General features: G+C 39.0%; 4 protein-coding genes, 1 long non-coding RNA gene and 1 other non-coding gene across 6 annotated transcripts; 4 read left to right on the top strand and 2 right to left on the bottom strand.

Moving 5' to 3' along the window:
• Positions 1–5,448: 5,448 nt before the first annotated feature.
• On the top strand, positions 5,449–8,094 carry LOC112173766 (exocyst complex component EXO70I). The gene is made up of 2 exons (XM_024311447.2): positions 5,449–6,359; positions 6,772–8,094. Exons 1-2 carry the CDS (start codon positions 5,559–5,561, stop codon positions 8,092–8,094), a joined length of 2,124 nt encoding a protein of 707 aa, XP_024167215.1. The 5' UTR covers positions 5,449–5,558.
• Positions 8,095–8,959: 865 nt separating this feature from the next.
• On the top strand, positions 8,960–11,533 carry LOC112170356 (F-box protein At3g12350). Its single transcript, XM_024307614.2, has 2 exons — positions 8,960–10,049; positions 10,892–11,533. Exons 1-2 carry the CDS (start codon positions 9,141–9,143, stop codon positions 11,357–11,359), a joined length of 1,377 nt encoding a protein of 458 aa, XP_024163382.1. The 5' UTR covers positions 8,960–9,140; the 3' UTR covers positions 11,360–11,533.
• A 199-nt stretch (positions 11,534–11,732) lies between these two features.
• On the bottom strand, positions 11,733–13,761 carry LOC112170357 (LIM domain-containing protein WLIM1). Its single transcript, XM_024307616.2, has 5 exons — positions 13,476–13,761; positions 12,706–12,802; positions 12,564–12,607; positions 12,380–12,466; positions 11,733–12,272 (listed from the first exon to the last, which is right to left on the bottom strand). Exons 1-5 carry the CDS (start codon positions 13,608–13,610, stop codon positions 12,051–12,053), a joined length of 585 nt encoding a protein of 194 aa, XP_024163384.1. The 5' UTR covers positions 13,611–13,761; the 3' UTR covers positions 11,733–12,050.
• Positions 13,762–14,969: 1,208 nt separating this feature from the next.
• Positions 14,970–15,041, top strand: TRNAP-UGG. The gene has a single exon. It is a non-coding gene; the product is annotated as a tRNA-Pro (tRNA).
• Positions 15,042–15,220: 179 nt separating this feature from the next.
• On the bottom strand, positions 15,221–18,206 carry LOC121050276. The gene is made up of 3 exons (XR_005802538.1): positions 16,330–18,206; positions 15,762–16,213; positions 15,221–15,647 (listed from the first exon to the last, which is right to left on the bottom strand). It is a non-coding gene; the product is annotated as an uncharacterized LOC121050276 (long non-coding RNA).
• On the top strand, positions 17,543–18,995 carry LOC112172312 (putative methyltransferase DDB_G0268948). Its single transcript, XM_024309600.2, has 2 exons — positions 17,543–17,765; positions 18,084–18,995. The coding sequence occupies exons 1-2, from the start codon at positions 17,616–17,618 to the stop codon at positions 18,723–18,725; spliced, it is 792 nt and encodes a 263-aa protein (XP_024165368.1). The 5' UTR covers positions 17,543–17,615; the 3' UTR covers positions 18,726–18,995.
• Positions 18,996–19,762: the final 767 nt, after the last annotated feature.

Genomic DNA, 19,762 nt, shown 5'->3' with positions numbered 1-19,762 from the left:
GTAGATAATCTCTCTCGTAAGATTGTCTCTGATTATAGTTATGCCCATGAATCAATACTAGAGGACGCTCTGATGTTTGAAATGATTCCAGAGAACAAAGAAATCTCAATGGATTATGAGAGTGCGTATGAGTTGATGGAAAGATCTTCCATACACATTGATGATGTATTTGCATATATTGTTGCTCAAGAAATCATAGAGTACGATGATATCGAACCACACTTTGTTGCAGAATGTCAACAAAGAGCAGATTGGCCTAAATGAAAAGAAGCAATCCAGGCAGAATTAGATTATCTGACAAAGAGACAGGTACTTGGTCCAGTAGTGCTAGACCCACCAAGTGTCAAGCCTATAGGACATAAATGAGTCTTTGTCAGAAAGTGTAATGAGAATAATGAAGTCCTGAGATACAAGGCTCGCCTTATGGCACAAGATTTCTCACAACGCCTTGGAATTGACTACGAGGAGACATACTCTCCCGTAATGGACGTTATAACGTTCCGCTACTTAGTTAGCTTGGTAGTTTCCGAAGGACTGGAAATGAAGCTCATGGATGTGGTTACTGCATATCTCTATGGGGATCTTGATTAAGATATATATATATATATATATATATATATATATATATATATATATATATATATATGAAAGTGCCTGATGGCCTTACATTACCCAAGTCAAGTGACTCTAAACCACGGAGTGCGTTTGCAATTAGGTTGAAACGCTCACTTTACGGATTGAAACAATCTGGGCGGATGTGGTATACTCATCTAAGTGACTACTTGATTGGGAAGGGATATAAGAACGATGAATTGTGGTCTTGCGTATTTATAAAGAAAACAAGTTCCGGATTTACAATTGTAGCTGTATATGTCGATGATATAAACATAATAGGTATTGATAGGAGCATTTTAATGCGATGTTTTAATAGTTATTTCCTCATATTTTACTTAGTTATTTCCTTAAATAATTAAATTTTAATTTAGTTTTTATTTTCTAGGTATATTGGAATAAATAGAGAAGAAATGAGCTGAAATGAAAACACATGGCGAAAAGAGAGGAGTCCTGATGGTACTAGGAAACCACATGGCTTGAAGATGATGTGGGAGATATTATGGGAGATTAAATCTGATTTTTGCATGGGAAATCATGGAGATAATGTGAAAATCATGGAGTTAATGTCAAAAATCAAGAGAGGATCAAGGATAATGACGCCATGGAGAGATTTAAGGGAGAAAAGGTCCAAAACAAGTCCAGATTCATTTTTATTTTCACTCAAGAGTATTTTGGCCGAAAATTAAGAGAAAAATCAGATAAAATCTTGGGAAAATCAGCAATAATATATTTTGAAGGATTATGGACTTATTTTGGAGGCTTTTGATTGGCTGGATGACTCAACAGAGATGACATGGCATTCTGTGATTGGTCGAAGCTGTGTGGCATGATTGGATAGTTATTTGAGGAGATAAATCAGAAAATAATCATGCAATTAATTCAAAAATAATCTCCATAAATCAAGGTGTTAAATTGGAGGTTTCTTATTGGTTGGATGACATAGCAGAGCTGACGTGGCGTTCTCTGATTGGCTAATGCTGTGTGGATCAATCTTGAAGACTTGGAGACTAAGTTGCCATCCTTCTATAAATAGGAGCATTCTCTACACAATTCTACACACCATCACACAACAACACCACCAAACAACACACCTCTTCATTCAGAAAATTCTCTCCATAACGTCAAGCTTTCTCTCCATCCTGTAGTTTCAAGTCTCTGCGTCTTCAAGCAAAGAGAAGAAGAGAAGAAGAAGCCATGAAGCCTCCTAGCCGCCATCATCCATCTTGTGTCGTGAAGCTTTGGAGGCTTGCTTTCAAGATCCAAGACCAACGTCTCAAGCTTTCCACCATTCATCATTCATGGTGTAATTCTATCTTATTCCTTGTAACCTTTTTGGTTTTCTTTATTTTGATTTCTTATGAACTTGATTTTTAGTTGACATAAACGTTAAGGGCAAAGTTTAAAGCCTATTTTTATGTTTTGAAATAAAGTTGTGATTTTTATATGTTGATTTAAATGTTGCTTATGTGAGATTGCTTGATTGATTTTGGATTATAGAAAACTTTTTCATGTTTATGTTCTTTGGTGGCCAACTTAGGATATATGCATGTAATTGGAGCTAGTTTAAGTAGTAAAGGCTTTGGACAAAAGTCGAAATCAATTAAGGAGGATTGCAAATAGGTGAACTTATTCATAACTAGATTGTACACTTTGGTTGACATCCTTTCTTTGTTCTTCATGCGTTGAATGTGTTCTTGATTAGCTAGCTTTCTAGACTATGATTGCATGTTCAATAGGATTGATTTAGGTGCTTTCACTTAGATTAATTATTCAAGGAAAGTAAAAAATGGGAAATCGTTTGCTTTCTAACGTTTCACATGGTCAACTTCTTTCTCATGACATAGAAAATCAATTATAGGAATTGTGATTGGATTTCTTGCATATGATTGTGGTTTTGATCTTTATTCCTTGCGTTCCACCCGTATATATATGTTTTTCCATTTTCTTTATTTTATTTATTTTATTTTTAATTTAATAATCCTGAAACCCCCTTTTGTTTGTTTTATTTTTGTAAATATTATACTATGTATTTATTTTAATTCTTTATTTGTTTTTGCAATTACAGATGTACCCTCAATCCCCGGTTAGAACGATCCCTATTTACCATATACTAACGATGACATTTTCAGGGTTAAATTGCGCGCTTGCTTTTTAGTGTATCAGGTACTCTTGATGAAATAAGATAAACCGCGAGTTACTTGAAATCCGAATTTGAGATGAAGGGATCTTGGGAAAACTCGATTCTGTCTAGGCCTTGAACTAGAACACCGAGTTTGTGGAATACTAATCCTCCAGTCTGCGTATGTCCAAAAGTCAGGCGATTTAACATGGACAAAGCGCATCCTGCTAGCACTCCCATGATCGGTCGAAGTTTGGATGCAAAGAAAGATCCATTTCGTCCAGAAGAAGATGACGAAGAGGTGTTGGGAGCTGAAATTCCCTATCTAAGTGCAATAGGCGCATTATTATACTTAGCCCAATGTACTCGACCAGACATTGCATTCTCAGTTTACTTGTTAGCTAAATTTAGCTCAGCGCCAATGCAGCTTCATTGGAATGGTATCAAGAACATTTTTCGATACCTAAAAGAAACCATTGACTTGTGACTATTCTTTCCCTACAGAGAGACAAGAGGGACCGCATATGGAACTGCAATCCCTAAAGGAAATGTTGATGGTGAAAGCTCCACTCACTACACCAAAACGCGAAATGACATTTTGGTTGGTTTTGCTTATGCTTGGTATCTCTCTGACCCACATAAAGGTCGTTCTCAAACTAGTATGTATTTACCATTGGGAACACAGCGATATCTTGGAGATCAACCAAGCAAACTCTTGTGGCTATCTCCTCGAACCACTCAGAGATCATTACTCTACATGAGGCGGTTCGTGAGTGTATATGGTTAAGAGCTATCATTACACATATTCGAGGAAATAGTGGTTTAAGTTCTACCACTGAAGAGTCTACTTGCATTTATGAAGATAATGCAGCTTGCATCGAACATATGAAACTAGGATATATCAAGGGTGATAATACAAAACACATATCGCCAAAGTTTTTCTACAATCAGCAACAACAGGCTCTCATCAAAATTTAAGTGAATCAAGTAGGGTTTGAGGAGAATGTGGCAGATTTGTTCACCAAATCATTGCCAAAGGCCACATTTGAGAAACATGTGAAAAGCATAGGAATGCTAAGACTTTCCAAGCTCCCTTGATTAATGTAAGGATCAGGGGGAGGTGTAGACATCAGGGGGAGTCTAACACACACATGTCATCCTTAAATGTAAAAGGTGAGTTGTGCTCTTTTCCTTCGACCAAGGTGTATTTTTTTGTCCCACTTTTTATTGTTACTTGGCAAGGTTTTTAGTGAGGCAACAACTCATGCACCATTTCATCTTTGATTTGGCACAAAGGGGAGTGTTAAAGGAAAAACACATTATGTGTCTTCGTCAAAGAAACTGACGAAAGAAGGAATCAATGAATTGAAATCACATCACAATCAACATTTACTATCATTATTGTAATTGATGTTAATCGATGTTTCCATTGTAATTCTATCCCTATATAAAGGGGCTATGAAATGAAATGAGTAGACCAATTCCAATTCTCAATTTACTTTTACATTAATAATATTTTGTTTAACTTTTCTATAAATTATCAGATGAAATTGTCTAAATAATACGTATGCATATTTTATTTTATATTATATACATCTCGTATTTTATTAACTATTGTATTGATCTTGCTAACGTCTTAGTCTAATATGATGTAGTTTTGGTAGGCATTAAAGTACCAGTAGGAGGTGGAGTCGAAGTCATCAATTTGGTTTTCTAACACTAACCGCTAACTCATGTATGATAGCATTTTTAAATTTATTAAATCAAGTCAGTCAAATATTTTAGAATTGACATGGTCTAAATCATCTAACTAACGTCTTAATTTAATACGATAGAATTTTACTAGGGAAAATTTCACAAATGGTCACTCAACTATGACTCATTCGACACTTTGGTCACTGAAGTTTCAAATATATCACTTTGGTCACCAACTATTACACTGTCAATCACTTAAGTCACTTTGTTAATTTTTTTCATTAAAATTATAAAAAATACTCTTTAGGTGACTTAAGTAATTGACAGTGTAATAGTTGAGTGACCAAAGTGATATATTTGAAACTTCAGTGACCAAAGTGTCGAATAAGTCATAGTTAAGTGACCATTTGTGGAATTCTTCCATTTTACTATAAATAAAAGTACTTAGCGATTGAACATGTAAAAGTAATTATAATTAATTTTAAGTATAGCAGTTCAGTTCAGATTTTTCCCGTTTATCATATGTATTGAGCAAGAACTGATGACAAAAACATTGTTCAGTTTAGTTTTTAGCACTAACCGGTTTAATCTGGTTTTAGTTACTTTTGGTGGTTTCCTGGAATTATAGTTAGGTTTTCAGTTTTTGGTTTTGAGTTTTCAAAACACACCCCTGAACCAAATAATAGAGAAATATATTATCAGATAAAAAAAAATTGTTAGTACAACGACTGAACGACGTGAAATCAAATTAATCTTTTCAAAGTAGAACTAAAGCCCAAATGGCATATGCTCTAGACCAAGCCTGAGTCGGGCATTGACTAACAAGAACGATGTACCGGGCTTTTTATTGTTCACTTCAGTACCTACTTCTGCAAGTCATTTTCATCGTCGGACTGATTCATGCGGTTGAAGATGAAACCGGCTGCACACCTCACTACCTTCCAAACTGCCTATTTGTTCCCTTTCATCGCACACTCGCCATTTGTTCTTAGTTTACATCGAGCTCCTCTCTCCCCCATTTTACTTCATTGTCATTTTGTGCCCCCAACACTTCATGCCTGTCACTAACTTTGTATCATATATAGCTAATCAATTGAACAGAGACCACCCTGAAGTTTAACCAGATTCAATGGCGACCAATAAAGAAGATTCAAGGCTCTCTGACATTCAGCTAGCCTGCACAGACTTGAGAACCCTACTCAAAGCCTCTGCCTTGATGGAGCAGAATCTGAAAAAGATGGACTACAAGTTTAACCTCATTGACGAAACTCTAACCTCAGCCTCAAGAAGAGTAGCTCCATTACAGTCCATGTCCATGGCCTCCAGGGCCCTGGAAACCAGAATCAACCGAGCTGTCACGCCGGCCCTTGCGCTCCTCGACAACTTCAAGCGATCAGAGTCTATACAGGACAAGCTTCTCGACTTGTCATCGAAGTTGTCAAACGAGAAGAACATGAACAAGAGGCTCAAGACGCTCATCAAGTACGTGGACTGTGTGGATCAGCTCAAGGCGGCGATAAGCTCCATATGCGAGGAGGGCGAGCCGGTGATCCAGAGGCTTCAGGAGGTGGTGGAGTTTCTGAGCCGGACGAAGGCGACTGATCAGTACAGGATCCATCGGTTGAGGGAGACTCTGACCACTTTGAAGGCATTGTATGAGACAGAGGTGGATGCTATGAGATTTGAAGGGCTGCTTGATGAGGCTTTGCTGAATTTGCAGGATGAGTATGAGAATATATTGCAGCAAATAAAGCATCAAAATATAGTGGATCAATCACAGGCTGTAGATAAGGATAATGAAGGTGATGATCAGATGGTGATCACGGGTTCTAATTTGGGCACTAAGTTGGAAATTGAACTTCTAAGGCGGATCTCACAAACCCTAGCTGCCGAAGATTGTTTGGATATATGCATCGATATTTATGTTAAGGTAACATTTGCTAATTTTCTTTAGCACAATTATTGATCACCTTGCTTACCATTTCTTACTAAATACTAATTAAGAGCTTCTCTTATAGAAGTTTAAGTCACCTCTTCCCATTAAGGAGAGAAAATATTCTTAGGAGTAACATGTGTATGCAACAAGTCTCTCATTATGTGTGACTTGCGTGACTGATATTGTGAGAGGGATGTCGTATACTTACGTTATTTATTGACATCGATTAAAGAGAGCTCTTTCTAAATAGATGCACTGAATATGGTCTAATGAAGCTTATTAGATAATCGATGAATGTAAGATTATATCATTATAAATTGCTAAGCTAGCTATTCATGGCTCAAAATCTTCAAATAGTTGCATTCCCTCAATTAACCGTTGAATGGTTATGGTTGTTGATCAACAGGTGAGATACAGAAGAGTGGCAAAAGCACTAATGCGGCTAAACCCAGAGTACTTAAGAACACACAGTCCGGAAGAAATAGACGAAATGGCTTGGGAGAATTTAGAGACGGCCATAACCCTTTGGATCCAACACTTCGAACTCGCAGTGAAAGCAGTGCTGGTCTCAGAGAAGAATTTCTGCGAACAAGTACTGGGAGGCATAATGGATGGGCTGGTCTGGCCAGAATGCTTTGTAAAAATCGCAGACAAAATCATGGCGGTGTTCTTCAGATTCGGGGAAGGAGTAGCCCGGAGCAGCAAAGAGCCACAAAAACTGTTCAAGATGCTAGACATGTTCGAGTCCTTGGAGAAACTCAAGCCTGCATTCTCTCAAGTCTTCGAAGGTGAAGCAGGGACTGACATTTGCGTTCGATTCAGAGAACTCGAGAAGCTTCTGATTCACGCTTCGAGTAAAGTTTTCTGGGAGTTTGGGCTTCAAATTGAAGGAAACTCAGATGGGGTACCTCCCCCGCAAGATGGGTCAGTCCCCAAAATTGTAAGGTACGCTGTGAATTACATGAAGTACTTAGCAACAGAGGCTTACTCTGTTCCCATGGCCAGAGTCCTCAGAACAGAGCAGATTTGGAAAGCTGGGATTCTGTCCAGACCCGAATCCGACGAGAACCTTCTCAGAGATGCCGTTTCCCACATCATGGAAGCTCTGCAGAGGAATGTAGAATCGAAACGGTCGGGTTATCGGATCGATAAGTTGGCTCTGCCCCATGTTTTTGCAATGAACACGTACTGGTATATTTACATGAGGACCAAAAACACAGAGCTAGGGAAGCTCGTGGGAGACCAATACATGAAGAAAAATTACAAAGTAATAGCAGAGGAATCGGCTTACATGTATCAGAAGATAGTGTGGGTTCCTCTGGTTAGGGTTTTGGAGAAAGATGATGATTTGGAGCTGGAGAGCAAGGAAGCAATGGTTAGGGCGAAAATGGAGGCTTTTATGAAGGGCTTGGATGATGTATCAAAGAGGCACAAAGGGTACTATAGTATTCCTGACGAAGATTTGAGGGAGCAGATTAGATTGGCGACGGTGAAGCTTGTGGTTCCAGCGTACAGTGAGTTCTTGGACTCGTTCTCGGTTTCGTTGCCGGGGAAGTCGTCGTATTTGAGCCCTGAGTCAGTTCAGCAGTTGCTGTGTCAGATATTTGGGGGTGGGGAGGTGAAGCCTAAGAGGCGTGGGTCTAGGGATCGGACGGCGGGAGGGAGCTCGGCGGTGGACGGTGCGGTTAAGGGCTTTCGACGGACTAGGTCAAATACCAGTGAAAAGTGAGAGTGTATCATAATTCTAGGTCTAATTCAAGAGTTGTGATTATTATTCCTATACGTCTTGCCAAATGGTAACTTAATTCCTTTGTATATTAATTGGAAACATATTTGTGTTGGTTCAACACTTGAACTAAATGTCAATGGAAAAACGAAGGAGGCTCGTATCAAATATTGTTTTCTCAAAATCTCTCTTCAGACTTCTTCTGTTATATGTCACATACATTAGCTGCTAGAATTTCGACTTGCAAGTCGAAATCTGTTGTATCAAACCTTCATCTACTCGCGGATGATCGACCTTTCGTGTTGAGTATTGCACGCTTGCGTCATTAATGTCATTTAGGTTTTCCCCTCCTATATTTTAGGGTTTTACCTCAAACTTCATAAACTACCACGCATCCACCCTATTTAAATAAATTGTGAAAAATTATTATATTATATAAAATTGACGTGTTATATTTTTTAAATTTTAAAAACAAAAATCATTCCGACCTGGCCTTGGTGGCAAGCCAGCGGTGAGGCATTGTGCCTGTTCGCGTTCCTGCCCTATGAAGTGGATTAGTCCAACTATGCTAAGATACCCTGCATGGGTGTGTGTTACGGTGTTACCTAATCTACAAAGGCTAACCCCCCAATCAAAAAAAAATCATTCCAACCTTCTCTTCAAGCCACAGCCCTCCACGCCTCCACCATAGTTTGTTTAGAACTTTAGATGGAAAAATATGTGTCAAATATAATAACCATATATATTGTTTGGCCGGTAAGATTACCATATACATAATTTTCTGCCATAGAATTTACCTTACGTTACGGGCAAGAAGAATGAGTTACCATAAGTCGCATGCTAGCTCAATTACACTTCTACCCCAACTGAAACTCTACATTTACAGGTATCAGCTCACCGCATCGAAGAATGATTCGTTCTTCTCCAGGAATCTACCAACCCCAATCCAACACTTGAACTGTTCCCTACACAACTCTTCCGCCTCTCAAATCTCCCACCAGTTTTTAGTTCCCCAAATTGGCCCTGAAAATCAACCCAAATTTGCAATCATGGAAGACCCAAAACTCAACATGGAGGAATTGAACGGCTCAATGTCCTTCTCCGATTTCCCCGAGGACGTCCAGCTATGCATCCTCTCCTTCCTGACCCCACCGGAGATCTCCAGCTTCGCCTGCACCTCGAAACGGTTCGTTTCGCTCTGCAAGAACGACGCCAAGCTCTGGTTCTCTCTGTGCGACCGCCGCTGGGGCGCCAAGACCCAGATCAAGAAATGGGGTAGCGGCAAAATCACGTACCGGAACCTCTACCAGACCCTGAACCGGTGGGAGAATCTGATCGGATTCTGGCGCCAAGGCGGTCAGGCCACTTCTCCGCCGTTGATTTTCTTCGAGTGGGGCCCTTCGTTCCTGACCGGGTCACGTGTCTCTCCGGCCAAGGACGGCAGCTACGGCGTGGTGAAGGCGCCGTTCTTGTGGATGAGCCTCTCGCCGGAGGGCCAGGTTGTTAACTTTCTCGACCCGGAAGGGCGGACGGAGATTTCCGCGGCGGAGTTAGACTCCGGCCGGCCGAATTTCTCCGATAAGGATTTGGTGCCGGTGAATTTGAGCTTGATGGGGAAGACTCATTTTGTGGTGGAGGAAAATATGAGCTTTGCCGCTAACAGAAATGGAGGTTCGAGTGCAGTGAGTATCATTGAAGGTGGGATTGGTGAGGATTTGATTGGATACGAGAGTGGGTCCCCCGGGACGTCGCCGAACTCGCCTGACCGGTTGATGTCGGAGATTTATCAGTACTTTGCGAACCGGACGAGCCCCGGTTCTGGTGGAGATAGAGCGTCGAGGAGGCAGAGGAGAAGAGAGAAGGAGAAGCAGTTGAGGAGGAAGTTGGAGTCTCAGCATTTTGTTAAGATTGTTGATTGCTCGCCGACGCCGGCTCGGCCTTTGCAGGGCCTCTGGAAGGTTCCTTTTTCTCTCTTAGACTTGAATGTTTTGAGCTGAAATTGGAATATGAGTGTAATGTATATCAGTTCCTGCTTTAGGTTTGTTATTCTGCTTAGTTAGGGAGAGAACAAGTTAACTTTTTGCTCCTCATTTTGCCTATTGTGAAATGGTTGCCTTGAGAAACTCTGTCATGCAATGTCGCTGTGGTGGTTAGCTACATTTTCTCTAGTCTGTAATATAATAGCATCTGGATCTATTCCCATCGTCATTAGCGCTGTTTCAATCCCTATGACAATTGTGACCGGGAGTCTGTCTATATGAATCGTTGATTTTTTCTTTTTTTTTTAAGTGCTAAAATTTTATAAAGCCTCTGTGCTGGGAATGTTTGGTCTGAGGAACATAGTCAGCCAGACTGTGTATAAGCAGCCAGCTCAAGAGTTAAACTAGTTGATTTTGCTAGTTTCCCTCCTGCTTTTCGTGGTGTGAAATTATTAGCTGGTGAAATTAAAAGTGCTTTGAAGGTGTGGCTCAATTGAAAATTATGTTTTTTTTTTTTTTTTTTGTGTTCATGGAAGTCTGTCTACAGGAAGCAGTTACTTTTTTAGTGCTGAAGTATATATTGTAGTTGATGCTTATCATTCTTTGATTTATTTTGGTAGAATTTCAAACTAATGGGCACGGTTGGATCAATCATTTTTAGGAACATAATCAGCCAACTTTGAGATAGCTCTAGGGTTAACTGATTGATTTTTTGCTCTATTCTCGCTTCCTTCTCTTGATTTCTTATTACCCGATGGTGGATTCAAAAGAGATATCAAGTGTGACTCAATTGAATCCCGGTCAATTTTCTCTGTTTGCAGGGAATTTATGATGATATGAACTTGGGATTTTACCTTGTTGCATATGATGACATTGGGGGCATTTCCTGCCAAAAGGTTTGCCACTCATCTGGTCACATTTGCAGTTTCACTCGGGTTATCAGTAAGGACCCAGTCTTTTGGACAACAGACCCTACGTTTTCGGAGTCTCCATTTCTCCCAGAGGAAGAAAGTTTATATAATAGTCGCATACATCTTCGACCAAATGCTGTAGCAGATCACATTCTCCAGCTCACAGGAATTGAAGTGGTCTCTCGCATTCTTTGCATTAACTTAAGTTTTGATCTGGCCATTCCATACATGCTAAGAACTACCACAAACCCAGTGCATGCACAGGGAAGGGTTTGGCAGTACGGGGATGGAACATTTGGATTTGGGTTTCTTCAAGACAGTTTTATCAGGGACTTGAAGCAAGTTGCCAAGAATGGTTGTCTTCTTGATATTATGTAGCCTTTAGTTTTAAGTAGCGTTATTGATGTACACTACCTTGTGGAAATTGTTATTCTTTTTGTACAGACACCAACTTTAGCTGGGTGCCACTCTGCTCTGTGGCACTGTACAATATTTATGGACATCACAGTAATAAGAATGCTGGCATAACTTGGTCAGTGATCTGTTCAATTACCTCTTGGCTCACAAGTGAACTTCTATTCTAAGTTAATTGCTTTGGAAAAGTGGCTAGCTTTTGATCCGGTTTGGTTCTTCAATTTTCGGTTCTTCCCATGAAAATCTGCATATCTCGCTGCTGCCCTTACAGGTCCAGCCTTGGGGAACGGGTGCAAAATAACCAAATTTATTGCTTTGTAAAACTGGCTAGGCTAGCTTTCACAATGGTTAATTAAGCACTTGGCTTCATATATGAACTGCTCCTTCAGTGTCAGGAGTTCTCAACATACATTGAAAACCAGTAAGAACAAAATAGAGAGTACAAATAAGCCTCATTTGGCATCTCATCTGAGGAAATGCATACACAACCTCACAGCAAAACCTGAAAACAACAAATGAACCCGCACACTAGAATTCTATATAGGATTCCACCAACTTAGATTGCAAGGAAATGGTAAAGTATGAGGGACAACAGCATCGATAATAGAGGGCATAGAAAAAGGGCTTGTTTATCATCCATATATTTTGTTTCGGATCATATTTCAGGAGCAATTTCTGTGGCACCGACTACTTTCTCATCATGGTCACCACCACCCTCGAGTTGGCTCAAGTTTCCTTTCTCCTTGATGAGTTGGGTGTGGTGGTGCTTGCAGTAGAGGCGGCCCTCATGTGCAATGTAGTTCGATGGGCTGATTGTACACCCTCCATGTGTACATTTGAAGCACATCTTGTGGTAGGGAGTTCCATTCACCGAAACCTTTTAATCAATCAAATTTCAAAGGCGTTAATCTTGCTTGCTTTTTCTGCTAGTGAGTAAACTGTATGATGTGATATTAATTAGTTACGGCTAGAAGTTGGTGTTACCTTTTCTGTTGGATAAACAGTTTTCTTGCAGCCAAAGCATTTATCCCTGGTTCCACCAAACATGCTTGAAGCTTTAGCCACTGCTTTCTGTTAAAACAGGTCAATGTCAAGATCGATGCTGAATAGATATTAAGAAGTTGTGTATAATGCATAGGCTATCATTATTGACTTCTGGGGAACACACCTCATTATCAACAGGTCTCTCTGGTTTTACAATTTTTGGTGTGCCTGAAAAGGAAAATAAAATACAATATGAAATTGATCCAAGTAGGCCACTTAGAGAGAAAGTAATGTTGGTTACTTTGGCGAATGCTATCAGGTTTTACCTTCAAAGCTTTTGTCAAGACTGCCAGTTCTTTTGAAGAGTTGATCAAAGTGTGGCCTGCAGTAAAGTACTCCCTCAAATGAATTGTAGTTGCTGAGCTGCAAATTTGATAAAATTCCGTAAGAAATTACCACAAGTATATACTGTGCAAGTTGGAATTATTGGCTGTTTGTTTTAATATACAAAGCTACATTTTGGCAAACTAGTCCAATATATATATATATATATATATATATATATATATATATATAATATCACATGGAAGCAACAGATGAAAAGTAAGATCTCAAAAAGGAAACAATTTCTAGATAGATCCTAGATAGAACAAAGCCAGAATTTTTAAGTCTGACAGTCTCAAATGTCTAGTTCAGTTCTCGGGTTTGAGCTAAGAACTATATCCCTTTATCAAATTTTGGGGTCTGATCTATGATTCTGTAATATCAAGATGCGGTTCAATTTTCTAGATATTCAATGTTCAAGAAAATGTATACAGGATAAGCAACATATAACAGAGTTTACTCTAAACGAGAAAGAAGCAACTTGATCATACAAATGGAAATTTGAAGAAATAGTTTTACTGAACCAAAACATATTATTGTGATTAGCACTCTATGGCCTACTACAAGCTATGAGATCCATTTTGATCTCAAAATCACTGTGAACACTCATGAAAAACACAAGAAAACAATGTTGCTAATTCAAGTGAGTGATTATGAAAATTAGTGTTGACACTGTAATTAATTGAATATAAATACTATATTCTATAAATACCTTGAGGGTTCCTTTGCAGTGGTGGCATCTAAAGCAGGCCTTGTGATAGATTCTGTTATCAGCTGTGAGCTTATCAACCAGATACACAGTTTTGTCACAAGCCATGCATTTCTGGGTTGTTCCTGCAAATGCCATTTCTTCTTCTTCTCTTCTTCTTCTTGTTTTTCCTATTGACTCCTACTCTTTCTGAGCTGAGGAGAGATTGATGAGGAAAATGAACGATAGAGAGTAGAGAATATGGGGGTTGCAGGGACCAAAAAGCAAGAAATGTGTAGACAGATTAAAGTTGGGTGCTGAAAAACAATCATGGTGTCCCAATTTTTAAGCACTCACCTACCACTGTCTGTTAGATATTTTTTTTTTCAGCTTCATCATTTGTCCACGAGCTCATTTTTAGTACATCTATGCAATTAAAGTGACAGATTGATCAAACAAGTATTAAGTACATATGAACCATTTTTCATTGCATAAATCAAGTAACGGATTAGATTAGGCAAAGTTGGTTTTTGAAGATAGTTATTGTCTCAACCTCAATTCCGAAAGATCAAAAGGTTTGTCCCACCTCTGAGAATTCCCCGCCCATCCTCTAAATACATATAAACCATACATTTGCCTTCATTATGCATTATGAGATGCCAGCTGGAAAATAACACCACGTGGGATTGTGCCCCAAACTTGATGACTTCATCATGAAATTAATAGCTGGCCAACATATATATACATAATACACGTCCCATTCAATAATTAGTTGATCAGTTGAGCTTTATTCAGAAAAAAACATGACTATTTATAATTTCATTGCTTTGATTAAGTTCCATTTTAGTTGGCTGTGGGACACTAATTAGTGGGATACATGTATGAGTAGCAATAATGGGTAACACATCTGACCTGAGAAACCTTTTAGAAAAATTGAGCTTAAAGGAATTGCATCAATCATTCTTTTTTCCTTTAGTTTGATGCTACATGTCCTTCAAATGCCAGCATTTCATCTACCTGGCTTTGCATTCTTCTACTCTAAAAGATGAAAGATACCTTTCCTCCGGGATTCCAATACAGGGGGGTGCACAGCTAGTAAAATAAAAGCCATATTCTAAAAGGTCATTCTACAATTCTTTCTTCATAGTTCATATCTTTCATATCTAAAAGTACATTGTTATTACTTTTAGTATAATAATTTTGAATCCAAAATGCTTAAGCTTCAACGTAATATTCCATTGTTTTAGACATAAGGCATAAATTATATATATTTTATGAAGTAACATTCCAATAATATATCAAATGCATGTCGATAAATAAATCGATTTTGAGGCATTATTTTTTGGACGCGACAACGTGGTCTCTTGCGCCAATTCTTCGACCACACTCCATGATCATGACATGCCAGCCGATTCCATGGGTGATGCATAATTGTACTGTCCCACATTGACTTCTGCTTCCATTATTTTTATATGAGAATTAAATGATTAGATTATAATGCAGCACCATTAACAAGATGGGCATTTGGTCTAGTGGTATGATTCTCGCTTTGGGTGCGAGAGGTCCCGAGTTCGATTCTCGGAATGCCCCTTTTAATCTCGCTTTGTTACTTCTTCTACAATTTTTTTTTTTTGTCTTCGTCAATGGTTGCAATATAATTAATGATAATGCAAGTTCGATTATATGAGTCTTCCTTGCTTAGAGTTCCTGTTCGATATATGAAAATTCAATTGAACTCTATCTTCATCAATGGTTGCAGTATAATGATAATGCAAGTTCGATTATTGGAGAAGAATTAGGGTTTGTAATACAATTTCTGAGATAGGGAGCTAAATTTCGGCCAAGTTCCAAGCGTACATGCACATCATGATACATACATGGGCATTTCAAAACATTCTAATAAAACCTAAAACTGCCAACAAACTACTCAGCATATACCAAATATGCACTCTCAGCTTTCAAATTAAATCTATATTTTCATCTTTCACTTGATAATAATTGTAATTTTCCATGTCTTCTTCATCCTCAGAGTCTAATCCATCATCAAGATCTTCATAATCATCATCGTCTTCATCATCAAATTGAGCTTCATGTCCAAGGTATCGGTCTTCATCATCTGACGAGTCATCTCTCTCAATAGCCTCCCCTGTAAACCATGAAACTACATGGGGGATAATCTGATCTCGAATAATTGACCTACGTAAAAAAATGTCACTAAAGTACTGAAAGTTTACAAGCATCCAAAAATCAATAGCCGCACTGAGAAAGAAAAAATAAAAAATCTATTTCTTAACAAGATAATGAGCTTACCTGATATTAAAATCACGTTCCACCTGATTTATCCGCTTATAGATCTGTTAGAGCATCTCCAACAATGGAGTCAAAAGCCAAAGTCATTTGCAAAATTTGGCTCCCCTAGTGTCAAATATCCAACTATTCATTCATATTTTGCATCTCCAACTATCTTTCATCAAAAACCAAAGTCATTTCATAAATTTAGCACATGCTGCTGTGGCCCATCTTAATTCATGTCTCACCACATATGGCTTTCGTTCTACAATGTGTAGTCATTTTGACTCCCATTTTCGCTCAAAAGCCAATACGACTCTATCTTGGCTATTGTTGGAGATGATGGATTTTGACTGGGGGAGCCATTTTGGCTTTTGACTCCATGGTTGGAGTTGCTCTTAAGAAATTTCCCAAAACTGTGGAGCCTGCAATATGGTGGCCGCAACAGAAGCAGCTTAGCCGACGAGGAGTACCTGATCAAGGAATTGAAGGAAGATTGGCAAATAGATCCAACAGTTGGAGTGCAAAACTTGAAGAGGAAATGACAGAGATTGTTGGGGTATTGAAGAGCAAGGATGTGCCAGAGTACCTGAGGTTGACCGAGGTAGCCTTGAAAATTAACAGAATTCTAGCCATTTCTGGCCCTCTTTTAACAGGGCTTGCAGCTTTGGGATCTGCTTTTTTGGGTTCTAGTATTTATGGAGTTTGGAGCGGGATGGTAGGAGTCATTGGGGGAGCTTTGGCAAGTGTGGTGAACACAATAGAGCATGGGGGTCAAGTTGGAATGGTGGTTGAAATGTATAGAAGCAATGCTGGTTTCTTTAGGCTCATACAAGAGACCATAGAAGCAAATTTAAGAGAAAAAGAAGTTGGGAGAAGGGAGAATGGGCAAGTGCTTGAAATGAAGGTGGCTTTGCAGCTGGGAAGGAGCCTATCAGAACTCAAGCATCTTTCTGTCTTTTCTTATGGAAGCAAGCTGTTCTAGACTAGTAGACTTCCAGTGCATGTTATGTTGGTTTAACCCCTAAACTTGTTTAGTCTTGTGAAGTAATATATGTTATCTATTTATCTAACGTCAACGGAAATTTACAGTTTATCAATACATTGACATATGATTTTAGATGGGCTCCATATATTTGTAGACTAAATATATACAATGATTATTATACATGGAGTTCATACAGCCCCGCAATCAGCAGCACTGTTAGGTCTCAGGTTGAGATAATGCCTTGTTTAGTAAGGCTCAATATCTGATAAAATTCAAATTTTGCAAAGCCCATAAACATATTTTGATTAAAGAGAGCCCCAAAAGTGAACAAAGAAAAAACTCATTGTCACTAAAAATGATGGGCCCTAGCATTTTCTGGCTGAATATCGAGGCATTTTCTTGTCACAATAACTCTAGTCATTTATATTTTATAGTCAACAACAATTGAGGCTTCGTTTATAATAACTTCTATTGTCAGTTTGTCACTCAACATAATTGTTTAGTTGAACACTTTTAATTATATATTGTCACTCGATTAGTAGACCGAAGAGAACCTGATAACATTAGATTATGTGCTATATGTTTTGCTGGGAAGTTACCGAGTGTCCTAATTGAAATTCCATTCCCTGATACTGACGCTTCCTGAAGTGCAGAGGAATAGCATTCGAAACTCTACTCCTCGGTCAAAATACAACTGCGCGATGAGATGTTGATTCCCAATTGGGCCACGCCAATCTCACTACCATTGGTCCATTTCCTTCCCCAGGTATAACCCAAATTGAAGATCGTAGTATATAAACTATATAATACGTGGTGACCTTCTCATCTCATATTATCTCCAATTTCTTAATTCAGCTGGTACCAAACTTTGCGAGGAAAAGAGAGACATGGCGGATCTGTTCATCAAACAATCAAAGCAGTACGCTATGGCTCGGCCAGGTTACCCAGAAAAGCTGTTTCAGTTCATTGCTTCCAAGGCTGCCGGCCACGACCTTGCATGGGACGTCGGCACGGGTAGCGGCCAGGCTGCCCGATCCGTAAGTTTCTCTTCCAACATCCCAAATTCCCAATATTAATTTATTGGTTCCGGAAAGTGATGGTGTCCTTTTTCGTGAATGGGCAATTTGCTGTCTAAATTGCCTAATGATAAGAAACTATTCCTCTTTTTTCGTATCATTCGATTATTTTGCTTAGTTTTATTTGTTATTGTTGGAGCAATTTGGTCATTTATTGACTTATTCCATTCATACATTCAAACAAAAACAAATGTGTGACGATTGTGAGACTGGACTTAGCTTGAAGGTTTCGGATACGTATCTTTTTGATATAAGCTTTTCGGTTTTTATTCATTTCAGCTAGCTGAGATCTTCAAGAATGTGGTGGCCACAGACACAAGCCAAAAGCAACTTGATTGCGCTCCAAAACTCCCCAATGTTCGCTATGAGCACACTCCTCCAGTCCTGACCATACCCGAAATTGAACAAAAATTGGCCCCAAAATCAAGTGTTGATTTAGTGACCATTGCACAAGCCCTCCATTGGTTTGACCTCCCAAGTTTCTACGAACAAATGAAATGGGTGCTGAAGAAACCCAATGGGGTCATTGCTGCATGGTGCTACACTGTGCCTAGAGTTAACAACAATGTAGACACCGTATTCGATCGGTTCTATTCCATTGATGTCGAACCCTACTGGGATCGGGCGCGTAAATTAGTGGACAAGAAGTACAGCACTATTGATTTTCCGTTTGAGCCGGTTAGCGGAGAAGACAATACAGGACCATTCGAGTTTGCTACGGAGAGATCGATGGGTTTGGATGATTTTTTCACGTACATAAGGTCGTGGTCAGCTTATCAGACGGCTAAGGAAAAGGGTGTTGAGCTTCTGAGTGATGAGGTGATGGAGGCATTTAAGCAAGCTTGGAATGCTGATGGCGGAGATGGACAGAAGGCTGTGAACTATCCTATCAATTTAAGAATCGGAAGAGTGGGGAATTAGTGTTTGTTGATCGTTGGGGTTCTGTTCTAATGTTGGGTAGTGGGAAGTTGTGAAATGTAAGCTCTTAAATTTCATAATAAGCAGGGGGAGGAAGCGTTCTGACAAGATCCCCCGAGCACGGATTAGTCTATGGGCCAAGGAAGTCTTTGAGGACACCGTGTGATTGACAAATCAAAAAAAAAAAAATTCATAATAAGCATGATGGTAGTTTTGTTTTTGTTGAATGATGTAAATTTTATTCATACAGACGAAAATGACACTTGAAATCCACTAATTCCAGTCCAATAGAGTTTTATTATTAAACTATTTTATTCTATCTTTTCATTTTTCTTTGTCAGCTTAGTGGGTTTAAGTGGTAGCACTTTGCTCTAACACTTGGGTGTTTTGGAGGCATTGCTCCCATGCTTGGTGTTCGCTTGATCTTGCCCACATTTAGTATTAGCTTGAGCTTGTCCACACTGCCAAAATTGTTGCATTTTATCCAAGAGAGGCAAACGGTGCCCACACCCATCTAAGCGAGGCTAACAGAGCCCACCTTATACAAGGGAAGCTAACTGTGGGCATAACAAGCGAGGATAACGGTGAACGTGCCCGTAACCATGGAAATAAGGCTAACCTGTCCATGTCTGGTGAAGGTAGAGGTGTCCATAACCCACACACGTGCAATCGAGGTAACAGTGCTCATGGCAGCGAGACTTAGCACATTGAAAAATCTATGTAAGAACCAATATTGAAAATTTTCTATCAAAAAAATAATAATAATAATTTCAAGACGGTAATTTTTCACAAAAAATTATGGACTATGCACATGATTTTTTTATCCAAAATCACATATTTATTTAAGGATATCTCTATTTGTGTTTGATCCAAACTCTAGGTTACTTGACCTAGTGGTAATAGGGTTCAAGTAGAAGAATCTAGAGATTATATTTTCTTGTATGATTCAGACTCTATGCATTGTAATACTCTATATAAAGAAACCCCTATTATCAATGAGAATACACAACAAATTTCTCTCAATTTCTGATTTCCTAAAA

The sequence above is a fragment of the Rosa chinensis genome, chromosome 6, assembly GCF_002994745.2.
Source record: "Rosa chinensis cultivar Old Blush chromosome 6, RchiOBHm-V2, whole genome shotgun sequence".
NCBI classification, from domain to species: domain Eukaryota; kingdom Viridiplantae; phylum Streptophyta; class Magnoliopsida; order Rosales; family Rosaceae; genus Rosa; species Rosa chinensis.
Note: the sequence above shows the minus strand (reverse complement) of the source record. Positions and strands in the feature narration are given on the sequence as shown.

Bases quoted from the DNA above. Each gene is read 5' to 3' on its own strand.
- LOC112170357 (XM_024307616.2), bottom strand. From the start codon at position 13,610: ATGGCATTTGCAGGAACAACCCAGAAATGCATGGCTTGTGACAAAACT. The intron at 12,467-12,563 runs GTGTGTTCCCCA...CTGTTTTAACAG, and splicing joins AGAGACCTGTTGATAATGAG to AAAGCAGTGGCTAAAGCTTC. The intron at 12,273-12,379 runs GTAACACCAACT...ATTGATTAAAAG, and splicing joins CTGTTTATCCAACAGAAAAG to GTTTCGGTGAATGGAACTCC.
- LOC112172312 (XM_024309600.2), top strand. From the start codon at position 17,616: ATGGCGGATCTGTTCATCAAACAATCAAAGCAGTACGCTATGGCTCGG. The intron at 17,766-18,083 runs GTAAGTTTCTCT...TATTCATTTCAG, and splicing joins GCGGCCAGGCTGCCCGATCC to CTAGCTGAGATCTTCAAGAA.
- LOC112170356 (XM_024307614.2), top strand. From the start codon at position 9,141: ATGGAAGACCCAAAACTCAACATGGAGGAATTGAACGGCTCAATGTCC. The intron at 10,050-10,891 runs GTTCCTTTTTCT...CTCTGTTTGCAG, and splicing joins CTTTGCAGGGCCTCTGGAAG to GGAATTTATGATGATATGAA.
- LOC112173766 (XM_024311447.2), top strand. From the start codon at position 5,559: ATGGCGACCAATAAAGAAGATTCAAGGCTCTCTGACATTCAGCTAGCC. The intron at 6,360-6,771 runs GTAACATTTGCT...GTTGATCAACAG, and splicing joins GCATCGATATTTATGTTAAG to GTGAGATACAGAAGAGTGGC.